Source organism: Phaenicophaeus curvirostris, chromosome 8 (genome assembly GCF_032191515.1).
Source record: "Phaenicophaeus curvirostris isolate KB17595 chromosome 8, BPBGC_Pcur_1.0, whole genome shotgun sequence".
NCBI classification, from domain to species: Eukaryota; Metazoa; Chordata; class Aves; order Cuculiformes; family Cuculidae; genus Phaenicophaeus; species Phaenicophaeus curvirostris.
The window spans coordinates 33,077,693-33,094,413 of record NC_091399.1 but is presented as its reverse complement, the minus strand read 5'-3'; the positions used below and the strand labels follow the sequence as shown (position 1 = coordinate 33,094,413).

The 16,721-nt window shown below is 42.2% G+C and overlaps 1 protein-coding gene across 2 annotated transcripts in view; it reads left to right on the top strand.

Moving 5' to 3' along the window:
* Positions 1–14,505, top strand: part of LRP8 (LDL receptor related protein 8) — a 186,087-nt gene extending 171,582 nt beyond the window's left edge. For both annotated transcript variants that reach the window (XM_069863143.1, XM_069863142.1), the window contains 9 exons: positions 2,299–2,526; positions 3,075–3,193; positions 4,704–4,843; positions 7,239–7,380; positions 7,827–7,979; positions 8,623–8,853; positions 10,806–10,874; positions 11,107–11,279; positions 12,138–14,505. In XM_069863143.1, coding sequence (XP_069719244.1) covers positions 2,299–2,526; positions 3,075–3,193; positions 4,704–4,843; positions 7,239–7,380; positions 7,827–7,979; positions 8,623–8,853; positions 10,806–10,874; positions 11,107–11,279; positions 12,138–12,176 — 1,294 coding nt within the window. In that variant the 3' untranslated portion in view covers positions 12,177–14,505. The remainder of the gene's footprint in view (positions 1–2,298; positions 2,527–3,074; positions 3,194–4,703; positions 4,844–7,238; positions 7,381–7,826; positions 7,980–8,622; positions 8,854–10,805; positions 10,875–11,106; positions 11,280–12,137) is intronic.
* Positions 14,506–16,721: the final 2,216 nt, after the last annotated feature.

Below are 16,721 nucleotides of genomic sequence, written 5' to 3'. Positions count from 1 at the left end.
TTCTCCCTCCTCTTTCATCTGTTTTTATGGCATCCATCACAGTTATTATGTGTTGGGGCTTGTGAGTGTGCCTACTCAAAAATGCATTTAATTTATGCGCTGAAAATCCCCCATGTATATTCTGATTTGCATAGCAATGCACCCTATTGCATCTTCTACAGTGATTTGTTCTGGATTTTAGCTAATGATCAGGTGGAGGTTGTTTGGTTTCAACGTGTGGGAGCCAAGCCAGGGTTTCTGCAGGCCGTGGTAGCTCCCGTGCCATTGGCTGGGAAATTCGTCCAGGCTGTACTGAGCATTAAGCACTTGAGTAGTTAGGTGGGTACCCTGTGCAGCCCTGTGGAGCTCTAAAAATAATGAGATAGTTCAGCAGAGGGCTGGCTGCTTTCACTGTGTCTGATTCTGTGGGCACAGACAGTGGTAGGTAAGGGCTTCATCTTCATGCTCAGAGACTTATTCAAGACACACTGCTCCTTCTGCAGCTCCCTGACAGTGAGCGCACTAGGAGCTCCCGAACAGCATTCATACCCTGAACATGGCCCTACCAAGCCTTTTTTCTTTTTCCAAACAGCAGGATTTTTCTCTTACTTCTACTTTCGTTAGCTTCGTTGTAAGCCCCTTCTTTTCTGCAGAGCAAGCTGTGCAATCATAACTTCCCCACAACTAATATTTCTGTTTAAGATATTGCTACTATCACTAATAGCAAACACTTCTAAACAAAGGGCCACCACGCCATTCCAGCAGAGGAGAGAAGTCCGCCTGCAGGAGTCCTCTGGGCAAAAGCAGTCTGTGTTTGAGAGGCTCTTGCAAGGGGATAGCTCTGGTACAGAAGGTAGTTGTTGGCAAGAGACTCCCACCCTTCTTCATGCTCACTTCACTTGCCTTTCCAGTCCCTCTCCTATTGAGGTGTTGTCCTTGTTGGGGTGTCAGAAGATATTTTACTGTATTTGGTTACTGGGAGAATTGAAATGTCACCTCTGTATCTCAGTCCTCCCATTCTGAAAGCTACAGGAGCCTCTCTTGTCTTCCCCACCAGTGCAGCGAGTCGCACGGAGGGCACAGCGCGGCATCTCACCATAGTGGTGGGCGGGAAGTGTGACCATGGCTGTTCATGGGCCAGGAATTAGTTGATCTGAAGCTGTGTAGTCAGAATGTGTGGTGCTTATCAGACTGAAGTAACAGAGGCTCAGGAACATGGTCAGATGCCCTGAGAACCCTAGTGATACCATTTGGTGTTGGATCAGAGAGAAAACAAAGCCATTCCTTGTAGTGAAGATGCAGTACCTTGTTATTAATCCAGGCTGATGCTGCGTAGCCATTCCAGCCTGAGTCACAGACCATAAAACAGGGTTAAAAATTCCTGAGTTTGGACATTTGTTTCCTCATCTCTAAGAACTCAGCTCCTGTATGACTTAGCTTCTCATTCCATGCCCAAAGGCAGGATGCCCAGTGAAGAGAAAACTTAAATCGTCTTGGAGTTTCAAATGTTCAGGGAAAAAAAAAAACCTTTCTGCAGTTGGTAACTTTTTTAAGATGTACTGAATTATTCTAAGAGCCAGACTAAGCTCTTAGAAACACTGATGCAGACTCATAATAACTCCATTTCAGTTCACTCAGTGCAACCGGTATTGGTGCAGGGGCAACAGAGCAGAATCGGCTTATGTGCTTGTAGGAGCAACACTAAGTGACTTATGAAACATCCATGTGGAGTTTCCTGCCTTTTTATTAATATTCTGAAAGATTCCGAGGCTGCCACTGTTATTTACTGAACATTTACTTTGTATCTAACAAGAGATCACTTGCCAAATTAATACAGCTCCATGAACTCCTTTGGTGAATCATGATTAATGACACAGGTCCTAATTCTACAGTACATTTAAGTACGTTTATTTGCATTCTAAATTCATCTCTGTTCAGCAGAGCACTTGAGATTGTATTTCTAATGGCCATAAATCCCATGAATTGATGCTGTTGAAGTTAACATGCCTGAAATCAAATGATTTACTCAATAGTGCAGTTACAGCGGTAAGCACGTAGAAAAATAATATGAAAATTCCCTGTTCTGCAAATGCCTGCCATCCAGATATAGGGAACTAAGAACAAGTTGTAGGAGAAAGCGGAAGGATGAAACATGCAGCTGTAAAGGTTTCTATGTCAGTTGTGCTGCTGCACGTGCATTTCCTTTCTGTGGGGTTGCAGTGGTGTTACCTGGCATGCAGCTGTGCGAGGTGCAGCCCCATTCACGTGTGCACAGCCCCCTCTGCCATGTCGGTCCAGTGACAAGTCCTGTCTTTACAGCGCCTACATAGACAAAGCGAGTGACACCGCCGAGCAGGTGATTTTGATAGACAGCCAGCTGAACTCTCCGGAAGGACTGGCAATAGACTGGGTTCATAAGAATATCTACTGGACGGATTCCGGAAACAAGACCATCTCAGTGGCCACTGCAGACGGCAGCAGGAGGAGGACACTTTTCAACAGTGACCTCAGTGAGCCAAGAGCTATTGCTGTTGATCCCACACGGAGGTAGGTGTAAAGACCACAAATGCTCCCTTGGTCAACAGAGGCACTCCAGTCTTCGTTCTGCCCCTCTTACAAACTTGTGGGTCATTCTTATCTCATCAAGACTTCAGATGCCTTTTGAGATATATCAATCCATTAAACTGAAATGGGGGTGCTGAGATAGTTCAGCAAGGCTACTGCTGTTAAAGAAAGTTCTGAAAATCTAACGGTCAGGTCATGTGTTTGATGGGCCTGAGCTGGCCTGGGCAAGTGGGTTGTGCTGAGAAATGAATCTGTCTGTCTGTCTGACATATGTGTGGGCTGCTTGGATAAGCGAAATCCGCATACCTAGCAGACTCACCAGGAGACAGTTTGCATGGGGTTACTATGGAGAGATTTTGTAGTGTGGTACAAGTACCTTGTGGGACAGTACGTGGCTCTAGCAGATGCCTGTCAAGATTAGCTGAAGTAGCCAAAAGGCTTTGTTTTAATACAGAGAGAAGAGTGCACCTCCTACACCAATCAGAAGTGCAGAGTCCAATTTAATGTTTTCTTGCACCTGTCTCTTTCAGATTCATGTACTGGTCTGACTGGGGAGACAAAGCTAAGATTGAGAAAGCTGGCCTGAACGGCGCAGGGCGGCAGCTGCTGGTGACTGACAACATTGAGTGGCCAAATGGCATCACACTTGGTAAGTGCCCATGTTAGAGCTACAGCATCCGCCATGGCTGACGTGTTGTTTTTATTGTTAAATAGGAAAACAATATTGTAAATGTGCAAAAGTGCCTGCGCACAGAAATCCTGGACATACTCTGTCACTAGCTGCTCACCAGTGACACCAGTGACAGTCAATTTTATTTCAGTAGCAAGCATAGGCAGGAAGTCTTGCCACAGTCAGAACCTCATATGCAGGAGCTTTGAGTTGTTTTTAGATGTGCCTTAAGGCAAAGGGAAAATTGGGGGGATGATGCAGAGCTGCAACAACCCTTTGGAAGTCCAGGAAGCATCAGAGAATCCTTGGTGCTTGTGTCTCTGGACCTGTAGTCAGAAGCAGTGTCAAGATACGTCATTGGAATGATGAATGCATGGTACATCAAGGAAAGAGATACAGCCTGCAGAACCCATTCCCTGTCGGCACGCCTGCCAGCCACTCTGGGTGGGGGTACTGAGATAGAACCCCTCTTGGCTCCTATCTTGCATCCTGCTGACCCATGGAGGGCTGTGGTCATTCTCGCTGCTATGTCAAGTTGCAGGAGTGGCAAGGAGGTTTCCTGCCCTCCTGGTGCAGCAGGGAAAAGCCTCCTCTGGAGTTACAGCCATTCTATGTTTATCACCATGCGGATTCTGCATTGGTGTTTAATTCTGCTTAGTTCTATGTTTGAAAATTCAGCCATGACAAGGATCTAGGAGAAAATGCTGCTACCATTGCTTAGCGTTGAAGTGCTACCGCTGTGAACAAATAATGTTATCCTTCAGTAATTAAGAAATTAATTAATGACTTGTTTAACTACAGAACTTGTTGTGTGTTGGCACTCATCCACTTGCATTCTGTTTAGTGAATCTCATCCAAAACGAGTGAATTTGCTCCAGGAAGAGAGATTCAGTGCTTAGCATTCTAAATAACATTGGATCCTTCTCTCCCAGTCCTGCCTGCACCCTCCCTAAAACCTGGCAGGTTGTGGTAGGAGCGTCCCCACCACCAGTGTTGCCCCTGCCTGCAGCACCCAGGGGGCCTTCTGCACCTGGGATTCTTCTTCAGTGAAAATGTGTAAATGGCAGAGCTCCTTCAGAGACGCATTTCATCTGAATCACTGTGGTTCTTCAGCCAAGAGACCAAGGACTGAATAGCCTTTAGATGGGTGAAGCTTCTCACTCAGGCGCTGAGGAAACAACTCTGGGAAGCCCAGACTGCTGCTGGCCTGCTCCTCCTGGTAACAAAAGAACCGCATTGTACAAAGCTGTCAGTCAGGCGTTCCCCACACACGCACACCAGAATGTTCCTCTTTTTCAATCTTATTTATAGGGCCTTATCCCAGCATATCTGGGCACAGATTCAAAATCAGAACTAGTGTTAGAAAAAAAAAAAAAGGCCCAATAATAAAGAGATTAGTCATGCTGCCAGCAGGAAAAACATGCTGGGCAAGAGAAAAAGAGTTGCAGGAGCCATGTGTAATTTTGCTTCATTGTGTTTCACTTCTCAGATTTGCTGAATCAGCGTCTCTACTGGGTAGACTCCAAATTGCATTCACTGTCCTGCATTGATTTCAATGGCAGCAACAGAAAAGTTCTGATCTCCTCTGCTGACGATCTGAGCCATCCTTTCGGCTTAGCAGTGTTTGAGGTAAGAGTCAAAACGGATGCAGAACAGACTGGAGGCTGCAAGAGGTCTCAAAGCTCTTCTTGATTATAAAGTCTGCCTTTTGCATTGCACAGAAAACTCAGCGAGGGCGTTTGCTGCTATAGAAACCGATTAACTTGGTGCGGGTTCAGCAGGGAGAACTGTTTTCTAAAGCACTTAATCAGGAGCAATGCGTTACCTCATGCTTTTCCCTAACGTAGTACCAGTGCATCCGTGAGGAGCAGGCAGTGCCCAGAACTAACATCTACAGAATGAGCGAGTGGGTAATGGGTTTTCCCCCATTTGATTTGAATCGAGCCAACTGTCCATATGAAGGCTGAAATGATTAGCGAAAGAAGGGAGAAGCCCCTTAGTGTGATCAGCAGGTGTGACAACCATTCCCTGAGTGACACTGCAACGTCCCTTGTCTTTTGAAAGCTGGACTTTGAGGGGAGCTGCGTGGGCAGCCTCTCTGCCCACAGCTTTGTTTCACACCATCTTTGCATTCTTGGATTGTGTTGTCTGGTGCCAACAGAATCCTCAGGGGACAACCCCTTAAATTTTGCTGTGCTGGCTGATTGTTTCTGTTGTCCCTCCCAGCATCTGCAGAAGCAACGTCAGAAATGTTGTCACCTGTCTTGGGAGTCTCAAGGGAGCATCGGTGCCAGCAGGACACTTGCAGGGCTGCCCCTGTAACTGTGCACCAGTGCATTGCTGAGGGTGAGGACATGGCATTAAAAAGGTGCTTGTTCCCCTAGTTCCAAAAAGATCACATAATACTCTTTCAGGCTGAACTGCTCTGGTTATGACACACAAACCCTGCCACACATCAGAGAAACTTCTGTCTCAAAAAAAAAAAAATATAGCTGTGATCCTGCAACGCCATAAGCCTAGCTTCACAAAAGACATTAGGCTTCCAGCTCTTACCTATGTATATTCCATTGGAAGCCCTATTAGTCTCATTGATTCAATACTTGGTGTCACAATGTAGTCTTACTAAAAGCAGTGCAGTAGTTAATTAAGTGGTACAGTACAGATCCTCAAATGTCCTCCAGGAAGAACTCAGACCTGCTGAGATCTGCAGAAATTGCCACATAAATGGGCATCCACATTTCTGCCAGTGCTTTATACACAGATTCTCCATGGCAAGGCCCAGGGCTAGTGGCTTCCTTGCAGTTTGTATCTCATGCTAAGCATCCATTTGAAACTCTGCATTCCCCATCCTGTCTCAGGAGTACTACTCCAGGGTATGGAAGACATAATTCAAATCTCTGCTTTGCTTGGGTGGAAGCAGAGAGACAATCCAGCTCTTCCTCCCCTTGTAGAGGATGGCCAAGTATGCCTGGGGCAGGGAAGTCTCTTGCAGCTGAACTCCTTTCTGTGATTATTTAAAGGTTTTTGGGAACAAAAGCTTCAACTTTGGCACCTCCTTCTGGGTAAGGTACAGCAGAGAAAGGTTGGCTCCCTGTCAAGGTGTGTGTCACAGTCTCCTTTCTTTTCATTTCACTTAATGAAGTTGGCTTTGGGCTGGGCAAACCCCTTTTCCTTAAAATCCTTATTCCTTCCATGCAATGGGTGTGATTTCTAGGCATCTAACTTTGGGTACAGGTTTCCCCAAGACATTGCTGCTCTTGAGTTTTATCCTCATCAGCAATGTTTAGAAGGATCTCAGGTTATTTAACCTCTGTACCCTTCCCTCATCTGAATGGCTGGTTGGAATAAGAGAAAGCCCTTTTGCTTTTGATAACTTGCCCTTGTTCTCTAGCGATGTGGCTCTCCTTACTGAAATATATGTGAGTTTTAGCAGGGAGATACATAGCTGACCAAGCAACTAAATACTTTCTGATTACTGCAATTCCTCTGTACTTCCTTGACCAATTATTTTGTATCATCAATCATAAGCGTGCCACACAAAAGATATTCATTAAAAAAAAGAGAAAGAGATCCTTATCTTCCAGGCATGCTCTATGCAGTGGCCTTTTCATAGATACCTGCATGATGCAGGTCTTATCTTTGGAAATGAGAAAAAAAAAAATGCAAAAACCCCAAAAGTTTCTGGTATGGCCCTTTGGTTCTGCTCGTGATCCACCGTGTCTTTAAAAAAATAAGGATCAAAAGCAGAATGGAAGCAGCTCTTCTGTACTTCACCAAATTTCTGCTCCCTTGTCTCACTCAGAGCTGCTTAGAATTACTAAGCTCTTCATAGACACGTAGGATCACTGTGCTTTTAAACATTAGCAGTGACAGCATCCAAAAAAAAGGTGCAGATGGAAGTGGCATGAACCAAAAGTGCCCCAAGGTAGGAACACAGGGCACTGATTTTGTGACTACTGGAGTTTAATCCAGTTTGAGTTGATTTGAGTAGGGCCAGGTCAGAAATCCTGTGCATTTCCTGCAGGACAGAGTGTTCTGGACTGACCTGGAGAATGAAGCGATCTTCAGTGCAAACCGGCTGAATGGCTTGGACATCTCCATTTTGGCAGAAAATCTCAATAATCCTCATGACATCGTGGTATTTCATGAATTAAAGCAGCCCAAAGGTAAGATGTCCTATGGGCATCATGGTCCTAAATCAGGTTTATTTGATCTAGTAAATGAAATGCTTCCCAATGGTTCTTGATGAGAGAGAAAGCACAGGTAATAATGTGAAATCAATGCCTCATGTTGGAATTGCCTACATAATTAATTCAGCAGCAGCACTTATTGAAAAGTCTGCAATTTGTTAATAGCTGTTTAATTAGCATCTTTGATAACGGGTGAGTTACTCTCGTCACTGTGATGCTTGCCATTCATTATACGTTTAGGCAGTTTTTATAGTAGTCTGTAAGGTTTCACTCTACTCTAGACTGTAAAGATGATTAAGCAGCCTGATTAATTGAGGTAGGGAGTGGAGGAGATTCTTCTTAGAGGACATGATATTTCTTTGTCAAGAACAAGAAATAATTAATTAGAAAAATAACTTGCCTTTTCCTCCATCCTTGAACAGCTCCAGATTCCTGTGAGCTCAGCCCCCAGCCAAACGGAGGCTGCGAGTATTTGTGTCTTCCTGCACCTCAGATCTCTCCCCACTCTCCCAAGTATACGTGTGCCTGTCCTGACAATATGTGGCTGGGTCCCGACATGAAAAAATGCTACAAAGGTAAATACAATGATGTAGCTGTTCCGCTCTTCCCACAAATCACACTTAGAGTGCATGTATTTCCTGATGGTGAAACATAAACATCAGCTTTTGTATCCCACATACCTGTACCTTCTGAACACAGTGTTGTGTTGGTCTTATTTTTTCTCTTTATTTTTTAAGCATAACCAGAAAAAGATACAGCAGGAAGAGGAAGAAAGGGATAAGGCCTGGCAGTTGAAGTGTGACTGGTCAATAACTCATTTAAAATTTCCTATGTTATTGCCCTATGGATTCTGGATCTGGAGAGGCCACAGTCATTGCTGATAATATCCAAAGAGATGGGTGGTTTCAGCATAGTTTTCCCTAACATGCAAATAGTTCCCGGTACAAATTCACTATCTTCTGAGGAACTGAAAAAAGCCATGCTTATTTTTAACTACTTAACTAGCTTCCATCCAGAGTGCTTTGTTACTGCTAATAAATAAATTCAGACTTCAGGAAATCGTTTCTATAGGCAGAGAGCTATCCATAGTCTGACTACTTAGTAAGTACAACTGGAATTTGGTTTCTACTTCTAAAAAGCATAACAGTTCTCTCCAGATTTATGTCACTATTTGTGATTTGCTTTAAGTATTTAACAAATTTCGCATTTACCTTTCAGAACTTCCAACTACTTCAACTACTGTAGTGGTTTCTACAACCACAGCATCCCATAATGCTGGTACCACGACCACAGCGACTGTAACTGGCAGTGCCAGTAACACCACTGAAGTCATCCCCAAAGCTGTTACAGAAGCTACAGTTACCACCTCAAGTTTTAACTTGCCTTCCACCACATCCATCCTAATAGATTCTGAGATGACCACTGGAAACAGCAATTTATCACAGCACTGTAAGAGAATGCAATTCCTCTTCTTTTTCTATATATACCATATCACAAAAACTCATGCACTGGTGGGAGACCTGACCAAAAAGCCAAGATACAAACATGCCAGATGCAGGCAGGTCTCCTGTTGCCTAGCAGAAAAAAACAAGATCACTCTCTGCAGACACCTCTGCTGTGATGGCTGATGTGATTCCAGCTGCTCAGGGTATTAAGGAACTTGTGTCAGGTTTCCATCTCACACATGTAAAGCTGACCGTAAAGCTGAGGCCCCGCGAATTCATACTAGTCCTTGCACTGTGCCTAATACTAGTTGATCCCAGGGTCAGTGCTGCTTGTAGTGCCACATGCTGTAATATGGATGACTCTACAGGTGCTTTACCTATTTTCATTGTTTAATTATTAATGTCATCCAGCACAAGTTGTGGATGAAAAATGCCTCCTGTCCAGCTTTAGCCCTGCTGGATGTTTGAGATTAATACAGCCCAAGACAAGCTGCATCTGTTTTGTGTGGCTGTGCTCTGCGTGTTTATGTGGCCTGATCCAGAGCATATGATTGAAGCTTTGCATTACACACCAGAATAGTAACAGGCTCTCCTAAGGTTCGCCCTACACAATGAGTGAGCAATAGAAAACCATTCTACCACCTCAGCACTAACCAGTAATCCCTCTCAATTGTGCTGCCAAGGCAAAGCCGGAAAGCGGAACTGCTTTTCCAAAAAAACCCAAACCAATTCTAATCCAGAGAGAAGACTTTACTCTTCAGTCATTCCAGGCCTCAAACAGATCTAGATTGCTTTAATAACACATTTCCCCCCCAGCTAAACATTTCCCTGAGCAGAACAGGCAGTTTCCGTGGCATCTGGAAAGCAAAAATAAACTATCTCTGTTTGACTGGGATGCCTCTATGTAGGAACAGTGATGCAGGACACTCTCTGCTGCATTTGGAAAAGCAGAATACAGCTTCTAGAATTCATTCTTGTAAGATCTTTATGTGCAAATTTCTTACAAATGCAGTAATTAACTTCTTAATAAGCCATGGAAGCAAGGTGCATTTGAAATAGACTGGCTTATTATTAAGTAAATAACTATGTAATAGAACAACCTGCCACAGGGAAGTATTTAAAAGGATAAATAGCATTTTAAGTTCCATTGGTGTATCAAAAGACAAACTACAGCTTGTTCCTTCTCTCTCAACGCCTGATGTGTTAATCCTCTATTACAAGAGCTCAGAGCATACATTAAGTATGCAACTTGAAAGGTATTTTTTATGTATGTTTTTTGTAACAAAAAAAAAATCGCAGTAATTGTTTTTCCTCTTAAGTACAGCACCGAGTTTTGGGTCATTCTCACAGGCTGAGACAGACTGCAATGAGTGACACACATGTAGCCTAACTTTTTAGCTGTAAACAAAAATTAAAAAGAAAAGCTGTGCAGATGGCTTTGTGCTATATTCTTCTTCTGACAGCTCACTAAATCATTAATGGTGTCAGTATTAGAAAGTGTTCTACTGTGGATTTTCAAGAGCACTATTCACCATCCCCTAATCCACACATGGAATTTCCATTAAATGCCACTTTTTTTTAAAACTGGCCTCCTTTTTTGTGCTTGAAAATTCAAGGCACAAATACAGTCACTCATTTCTGGCTAGAGCTTCTCTGTCCGGTACCCTGTACCCTGACCATGTTCTCCCAGTGCATAGTTTGCTGTCCTGCAAGGGCAGCAGTACTTTGTGGTCAGACTGTTGTCAGTCCTAAGAAGCAGCTCAGCTTAGCCCAGGTTTGTGTTTATGCTTCTTATCTTCTCTGTAATGATTTTATTACAAAATGTTTCACAAGCTCTTGGATTACAAAAGCTTTCTGATGGGCAGAACAACATGGTTACTAACACAAAATATTCTTTAGACGTGGCTTTAAAACCAGGAGATGAGTAAATGATCAGAATGACTTCTGTAATTACAGATGCAAATAACGATGAAGGCTTTGATTCAACCGTGACAGCAGCCGTTATTGGAATTGTCGTTCCTGTTGGTAAGCTATTTGGATTTAACCTTTGAAGGAGATCAAACAAAAATGCCAGTGTAAATAGTCTCTGACTTCCAGGGGTAGGGGTGGGAAAGAGGACAGGAACTGTTGAAATAGAGAAAAATAGCCTGGCTTCAAGAAAATTGTACAAGGATGGATATCTACATGGGAACATTTCAGCAGATTCATGCCTTCCCCACAAAACCGGCTAACAGCCCTTTCTTTCCCCTCTCTTCAGTGGTCCTTGGCTTGCTGTGCATGGGGGGATACCTCATCTGGAGGAACTGGAAACGGAAGAATACTAAAAGCATGAATTTTGATAATCCAGTGTATAGGAAGACAACAGAAGAGGAAGATGAAGACGAAATCCACATTGGACGGACTGCCCAAATTGGACACGTCTACCCAGCAGTAAGTATCTGAGGAACCTGCTGACAGAGAAGAGTAGTTTTGTTGAGGGTTCAGATACAGAATTATCTCCAGCCGATTACAGTGTTGGTTATTCACCACAGAATGACAAAAAACAGAACTTCTTTAATAATTACTGAATAGGCAGCAGCCTAGATTTCTTGGCAGTTCATGCAGTTGTCTGAAAATATAGTAGTCTGCATAAGAAGATAACTGTCCAAATGAAGAATAACTGTCCTAATCAGTCCACCCAGTCAGCTGGCAAGTGTAAGGCTAGCTATCTCGTAAGGTCAGTATGTGACAGCTGATTACTTACCCTCTGTGGGACTCCAAGCACTCTACGGGTGCTTCGACTGCTACCAAGCATCTAAACTATCTTAAGGATAACTTGAGTTTCTCTACAAACCAGGAAGAATATTTTCTGGATTATGTAAGAGGGTAGAGAAGGAGTCAGATACCTCACAGGGAGGAGAGGTTCTGTAAGAAGTTAAGGAAATCTGCCTTTGCAAGATTAAGCTTTACAAAAACTAAACACTCATCGTGATAGCAAGTCCTGTGTGTGCAGAAGAGAACCTGCCAAATGGCAGTTCATCTGTCACGAAGCCTCCTTCCAAGCAGCAGCCCTGGTGAGATGAAGCACTAGCTGTTGGAACTGCTTTGTACTTTCAGAAGAAGGCATGAAGTTGTCTAAGTAGTGACTGAAGATAATATAGCCTCTATAGGCAGGCACTTGGGTAATGCCCCCGATTATCTAAAGATAAAGGAAATATAAGTTTGCAACAGTATCATAATTTGGTTCTAATGCCTCAAATTCACAAGTCACAAACCTTCATCTCAGGCTGTTTTTTTCTTCCTTCACAGCGTGTAGCATTAAGCTTAGAAGATGACGGGTTGCCATGAGGATGAAGTTGCTGCTTCAAACAACACACTGAACAAATTTGCTCTGGATCACAGAACCTGATTCTTCTTTTTAATTGTTATTTATGTTGCAGAAGGGTAACCACAAAGTTATAATGAACTGCAAACATCCAAAGGATGTGAGAGTTTTGTATGTATAATCTTTTATACACATTTTAACTTGTTGCACTACCCATTTGTGATAGTGAAAAAGCGACAGCTGAGCTACTAACTCAATGTACATAACCAGCCAGGCTGAAGGTTCAGTAGCTATTGCTTTATTTTAAGACTATATTTATAGATATTTTGTAAATATGTTGAATATGCTTTGTGGCTATCCATCAACATAAGTAAAAAAAATTCTGTACAGGTGGTTTAGAAATATTTATTAACAAAACCTGGATTATAAGCTCTGTTCTGTAAATATAGTAGAGGGGTGAGAGTATTTATTTTTTGTATGTTTGGCTTGCTGTGCATAGATTATCTGTGCGTATATCTATCTAGACTAGATAGATATATAGGCATATAAATATATACATATATATAAAAATATATACATATATTTTAAAACTACTAGCCTACATTTACGAAAAAATTAAGGATAATTGAATTTTTAAAGGATGTTTGAGAAGTTTGCTTTGAAATTTGAAGACACTAAGTGAGAAAGAGCTGTACTGTAAGAGAGCTTACAAATGAAGCACTCCCATAACAAACAGAGCACTTGTTTTCCAAACCAACTCATAAATTTGTCGAGAAAGTTTCATCTGCAGTGTTTTTAATGGAAGAGCTGTTACTGCATTTCAGGAGAAACTCCCAACAGCACCCAGGTTTTTTGTGTTGTATTGTGGCTTTTTATAGCTTGGTACAAATTTGATACAGGTTTTTTGTCTTTAAATGCAAATCTAAATGTTTCTCCCCACTGGGAATCTTGCACCTCTCAAATCATCTTATAATTAGTAGAAGCAAAGATTTAGGCAAGTACTTGTATACACCCAAAGTGAACACACTCACCTGGCTCATCAGGAAAAAAAACACCCAACACAATAACAAAAGTTAATTCCTTCTCTCCTTACCCTTTTCACCTTACTCTTACTGATTAAGAGTCCAAATTTAGGAGCTGCTGTGGGACAGTGTCTCAATTCAGCTCGTGTGGAGTGCTTTGAATCATCATCCCAATTCCTATCAGTGGAACGACCTGCACCACAGTAGTTCTCCCATACCACAGAGCACCAGACAAAGACATTATAAATTCCCAGCCTTATCAATATCTTCATCTAGGTCATCCAACACCTTGCAGAAAAAAAAGGCTGGTTTTTCTTATCTCTTTCTACAAGATTCATAGGGAATGCTACAGGAAGCAGGTACACTTACCTACCACTGCATAACGGACTAGCACCTCCCCAAGCTGCACCAAAACCTAGAGAAATCTTCCTACCGTTCTTACATCAGTCCAAGCTTTTGTATTCAAGTAAGTTGGAGAAACTCACCCTAAATAGGCTTGGGGGAGGGTTCCTTCTGGGTTTCCTTCTTTTATAATAAATTCACAGTGTAAGAGAGCTGGAAGTTGATTGTTTACTAAGAAAAGGAAGAAAGTGTCTGAAGACCTAGTATGCATTACCAGCATAATACGTACTCTCAAAATACTCGTGGCCTGCGCAGACAATGCATAAAGAACCAAGCATCCTTCTTTACAAATTTTAGATTTTAAGCCAGTGAAAAAGTGATTGAGATATCCATTTATTGTTTTAAGGTATGAAGCTCTGTTTCTACAAATCCATGCACTGTGTGCACAAATAAAAACACCAAGAAAAGGCTGTATGTGATAACATTGTAACTAACAGACAAATGTAAATATATTTGAAAGTTCTACAGTTTTGATACTTTTTTAAGAACACATACACACAAACAAACCTGTATAAACCATGTATAAAAGGCAGCAGTTTTTTTCAAACCATTGTAAATGGACTCAATGTGCAGTGTTGATTTCAACCTTTACAGATTTATAAGTACTGAGAAGTCAAACACCAAATTTGTTTTTTAAGAAATTAATTATTTTAAATAATGATTCAGATTGTTAGGATGATATTTAACATTGTAATAATTTCTGATCTCTGTCTTGTCATATTGAAGTTCTGTTAGAGTGAGTTCTTGCTTGGTGCCTTTTGTGTTTCAGTTTTTGTTACAGACAAAAGGACCAGGGAGGGGCGGGGAGGGATCTGCTCTGTGTAACACTTGCTGTACTTACATCAATACGGATTACTGAAAACCAAATGAACGTATTTGTAAAACAGTGCACTGTTTCTATAGAAAGATTAAATTTTTTTATCTGGGACTACTGAACTGATTACTTCTGAGTGCTTAAAATGCTGTCCTAGACCTGGGACTGTATCATATTTTGGTCTGAGTCTTCCTTAATTGTCCAAACCTGAAGTGGGACTACTGTATAATTCAGCTGTGTAGCTGCAGCTTCACAACAGCAACACTGAAAACAATTCATTTCTATATGTAAATGAACAGACATTCTGGTCTGCTTTGTCTTTCTCCACCACTTTGGTTTTGATCGTCTTGAAGTAACATGGAAAACAGTACTGAGTTCATTATTTCCATGAGCTGAACAACTGTGTCAGTGATGTAACTAAAATAAGTGACTAAAACTTGCAGTGGTACATGAGTCCTTACCCATGTAAGAAAATGTCTCAGTGGTGAATAGTGCATACCAAAGCCAGTGTGGTTTTTAACCTGTACTATTATACATTAGACTGATCAAGGGCTGGTTGCAAACCACTCAGTTTCTTCATACAACTTTTGGTAAAGTGTATCTACTGAAGCTGGAAGACTTGCTACAGCCAAAGATGTGCTCTTTTGCCATCCTGAGCAAAGACAGAAAACACTGCTGTTCTTGGCATCGCAACAGGCACTTTTCACTTGATTTTTTAAAAAAGCCATACAAACAATCCCTTCTATGGAAATAAAGCCAAAACAAGACCCAGTGTACTGCAATACAATGATACCTTTAGTGGGAGACACAAGTGAGTAGGAACTAAAAGTGCCATTAGCCTGGTCTCCCCAGTTTTCTACCCAGCAAATAGAAGAACTGAAAACAAACAAACAACAAAAATCTCTCCAGGTCTAAACAGAAGAAAAGAAGTGAAAAAGCCTCATAAGAGAGTCCCAAACCTATCTGGGACATTGAGGTATGCCTGGTTAAACAACTGTCTTGTTTTCCCCTTCACTCATTTGATTCTGTGCTGTATTAACAATAAATTTCTATTTTTTTTTTTCATTTTTTACACATAGCAACAACACAGTATGAGATAATCCATACTGACACCGTGTTGCCTTTCATTGGGATGCTGTACAACTAGACTTACTAATGTAAATCCCTTTAGTGTTTCTATAACATCGTTACCTTTCTGCCTTCTGCAGGCATCTGTATGCGTCATTTCCTGGCACTGAGTTTGTTCTCCATCAAATCAAGTCCTTTAACTTTGTGAAACAGTTTTGCATCTGTCTTCCTAATTCACATCCTTGCCTTCAAGAAGGGAGTTATAGCCATGGTCTAGTGCAATCATTTCCAGTGCTCAGAGCAGGAGTTTATGGAATTGTGCCAATTTCAGTTGTCTGTCTCCCAAAGGCACAGCATCAACACAGGAAGGATTCAAAGGGAGAAAGATGGGAACAGAGACAGTGACTTCAGTGGGATACATAAGCCACCTCTTAGATTCAAGCCACAGTCTATTTGCACATTAACATGCTGGGTGCTCGTTGGCCAGCTCAAAACACTAATTAACAAAACACCCACACTCCCTCACTCTTCCTTTGCAGGTCCTGGTGGCCTCTATTCAAACAGCTCTAACAGGAGCACTTTGTAAGTCTTTGCACTGGCCAAGGGTGCCCTGGAAACAGCGCACTGGTTGGTGACAGTATCAGTACAACTCCAGGTGATGGCTTAGCAGTGTTGCTCGCAGCCATAGTTTGAGGGTGGGTTTGGATTGTCCTGATGATAATAATGGGGGCTCAAACTTTGCTGCCATTTCCACAACAACTTGCAAATGATCATTCCCATGGAGGTGATGGCAAACATGTCCTAGCCAAGACTTATTTCATGATGAAGTGAACAGGTAAATCTGGAGTAAACCAGAGCTCCCAAAGTCTGTGCCAAAGACTGTCCGAGCTCTAGCACATGAAGAGTGAGACTGGACCCTAAGCTGCTGGAGGAAAGATACACTGGTCATCCTTGTCACAGTACAAAAAAAAAAAAAAAGGAGAGCTGTACAATAATCTGGAGTCCCTGTAAGAGAAAATGAGGGCTTGACTTTCTCTGGGGTACTGACAGAGGCCTACCTTGCTATTCTCAGCTAGATTAAATATGCCAGGAAAATACTTTACCAAGCTCATTGCACGCTGATCAGCAGGCAACGAATTAAGCCAGCACACCTCATTTGTATGGCTACAGGCACAGACTCCCCAGCTAAGACACAAAGTGTCCCAGAATCTATTTTTACATAAAGATGTACTTGTGCCTTTTGATACCACAGCAGCAGACAC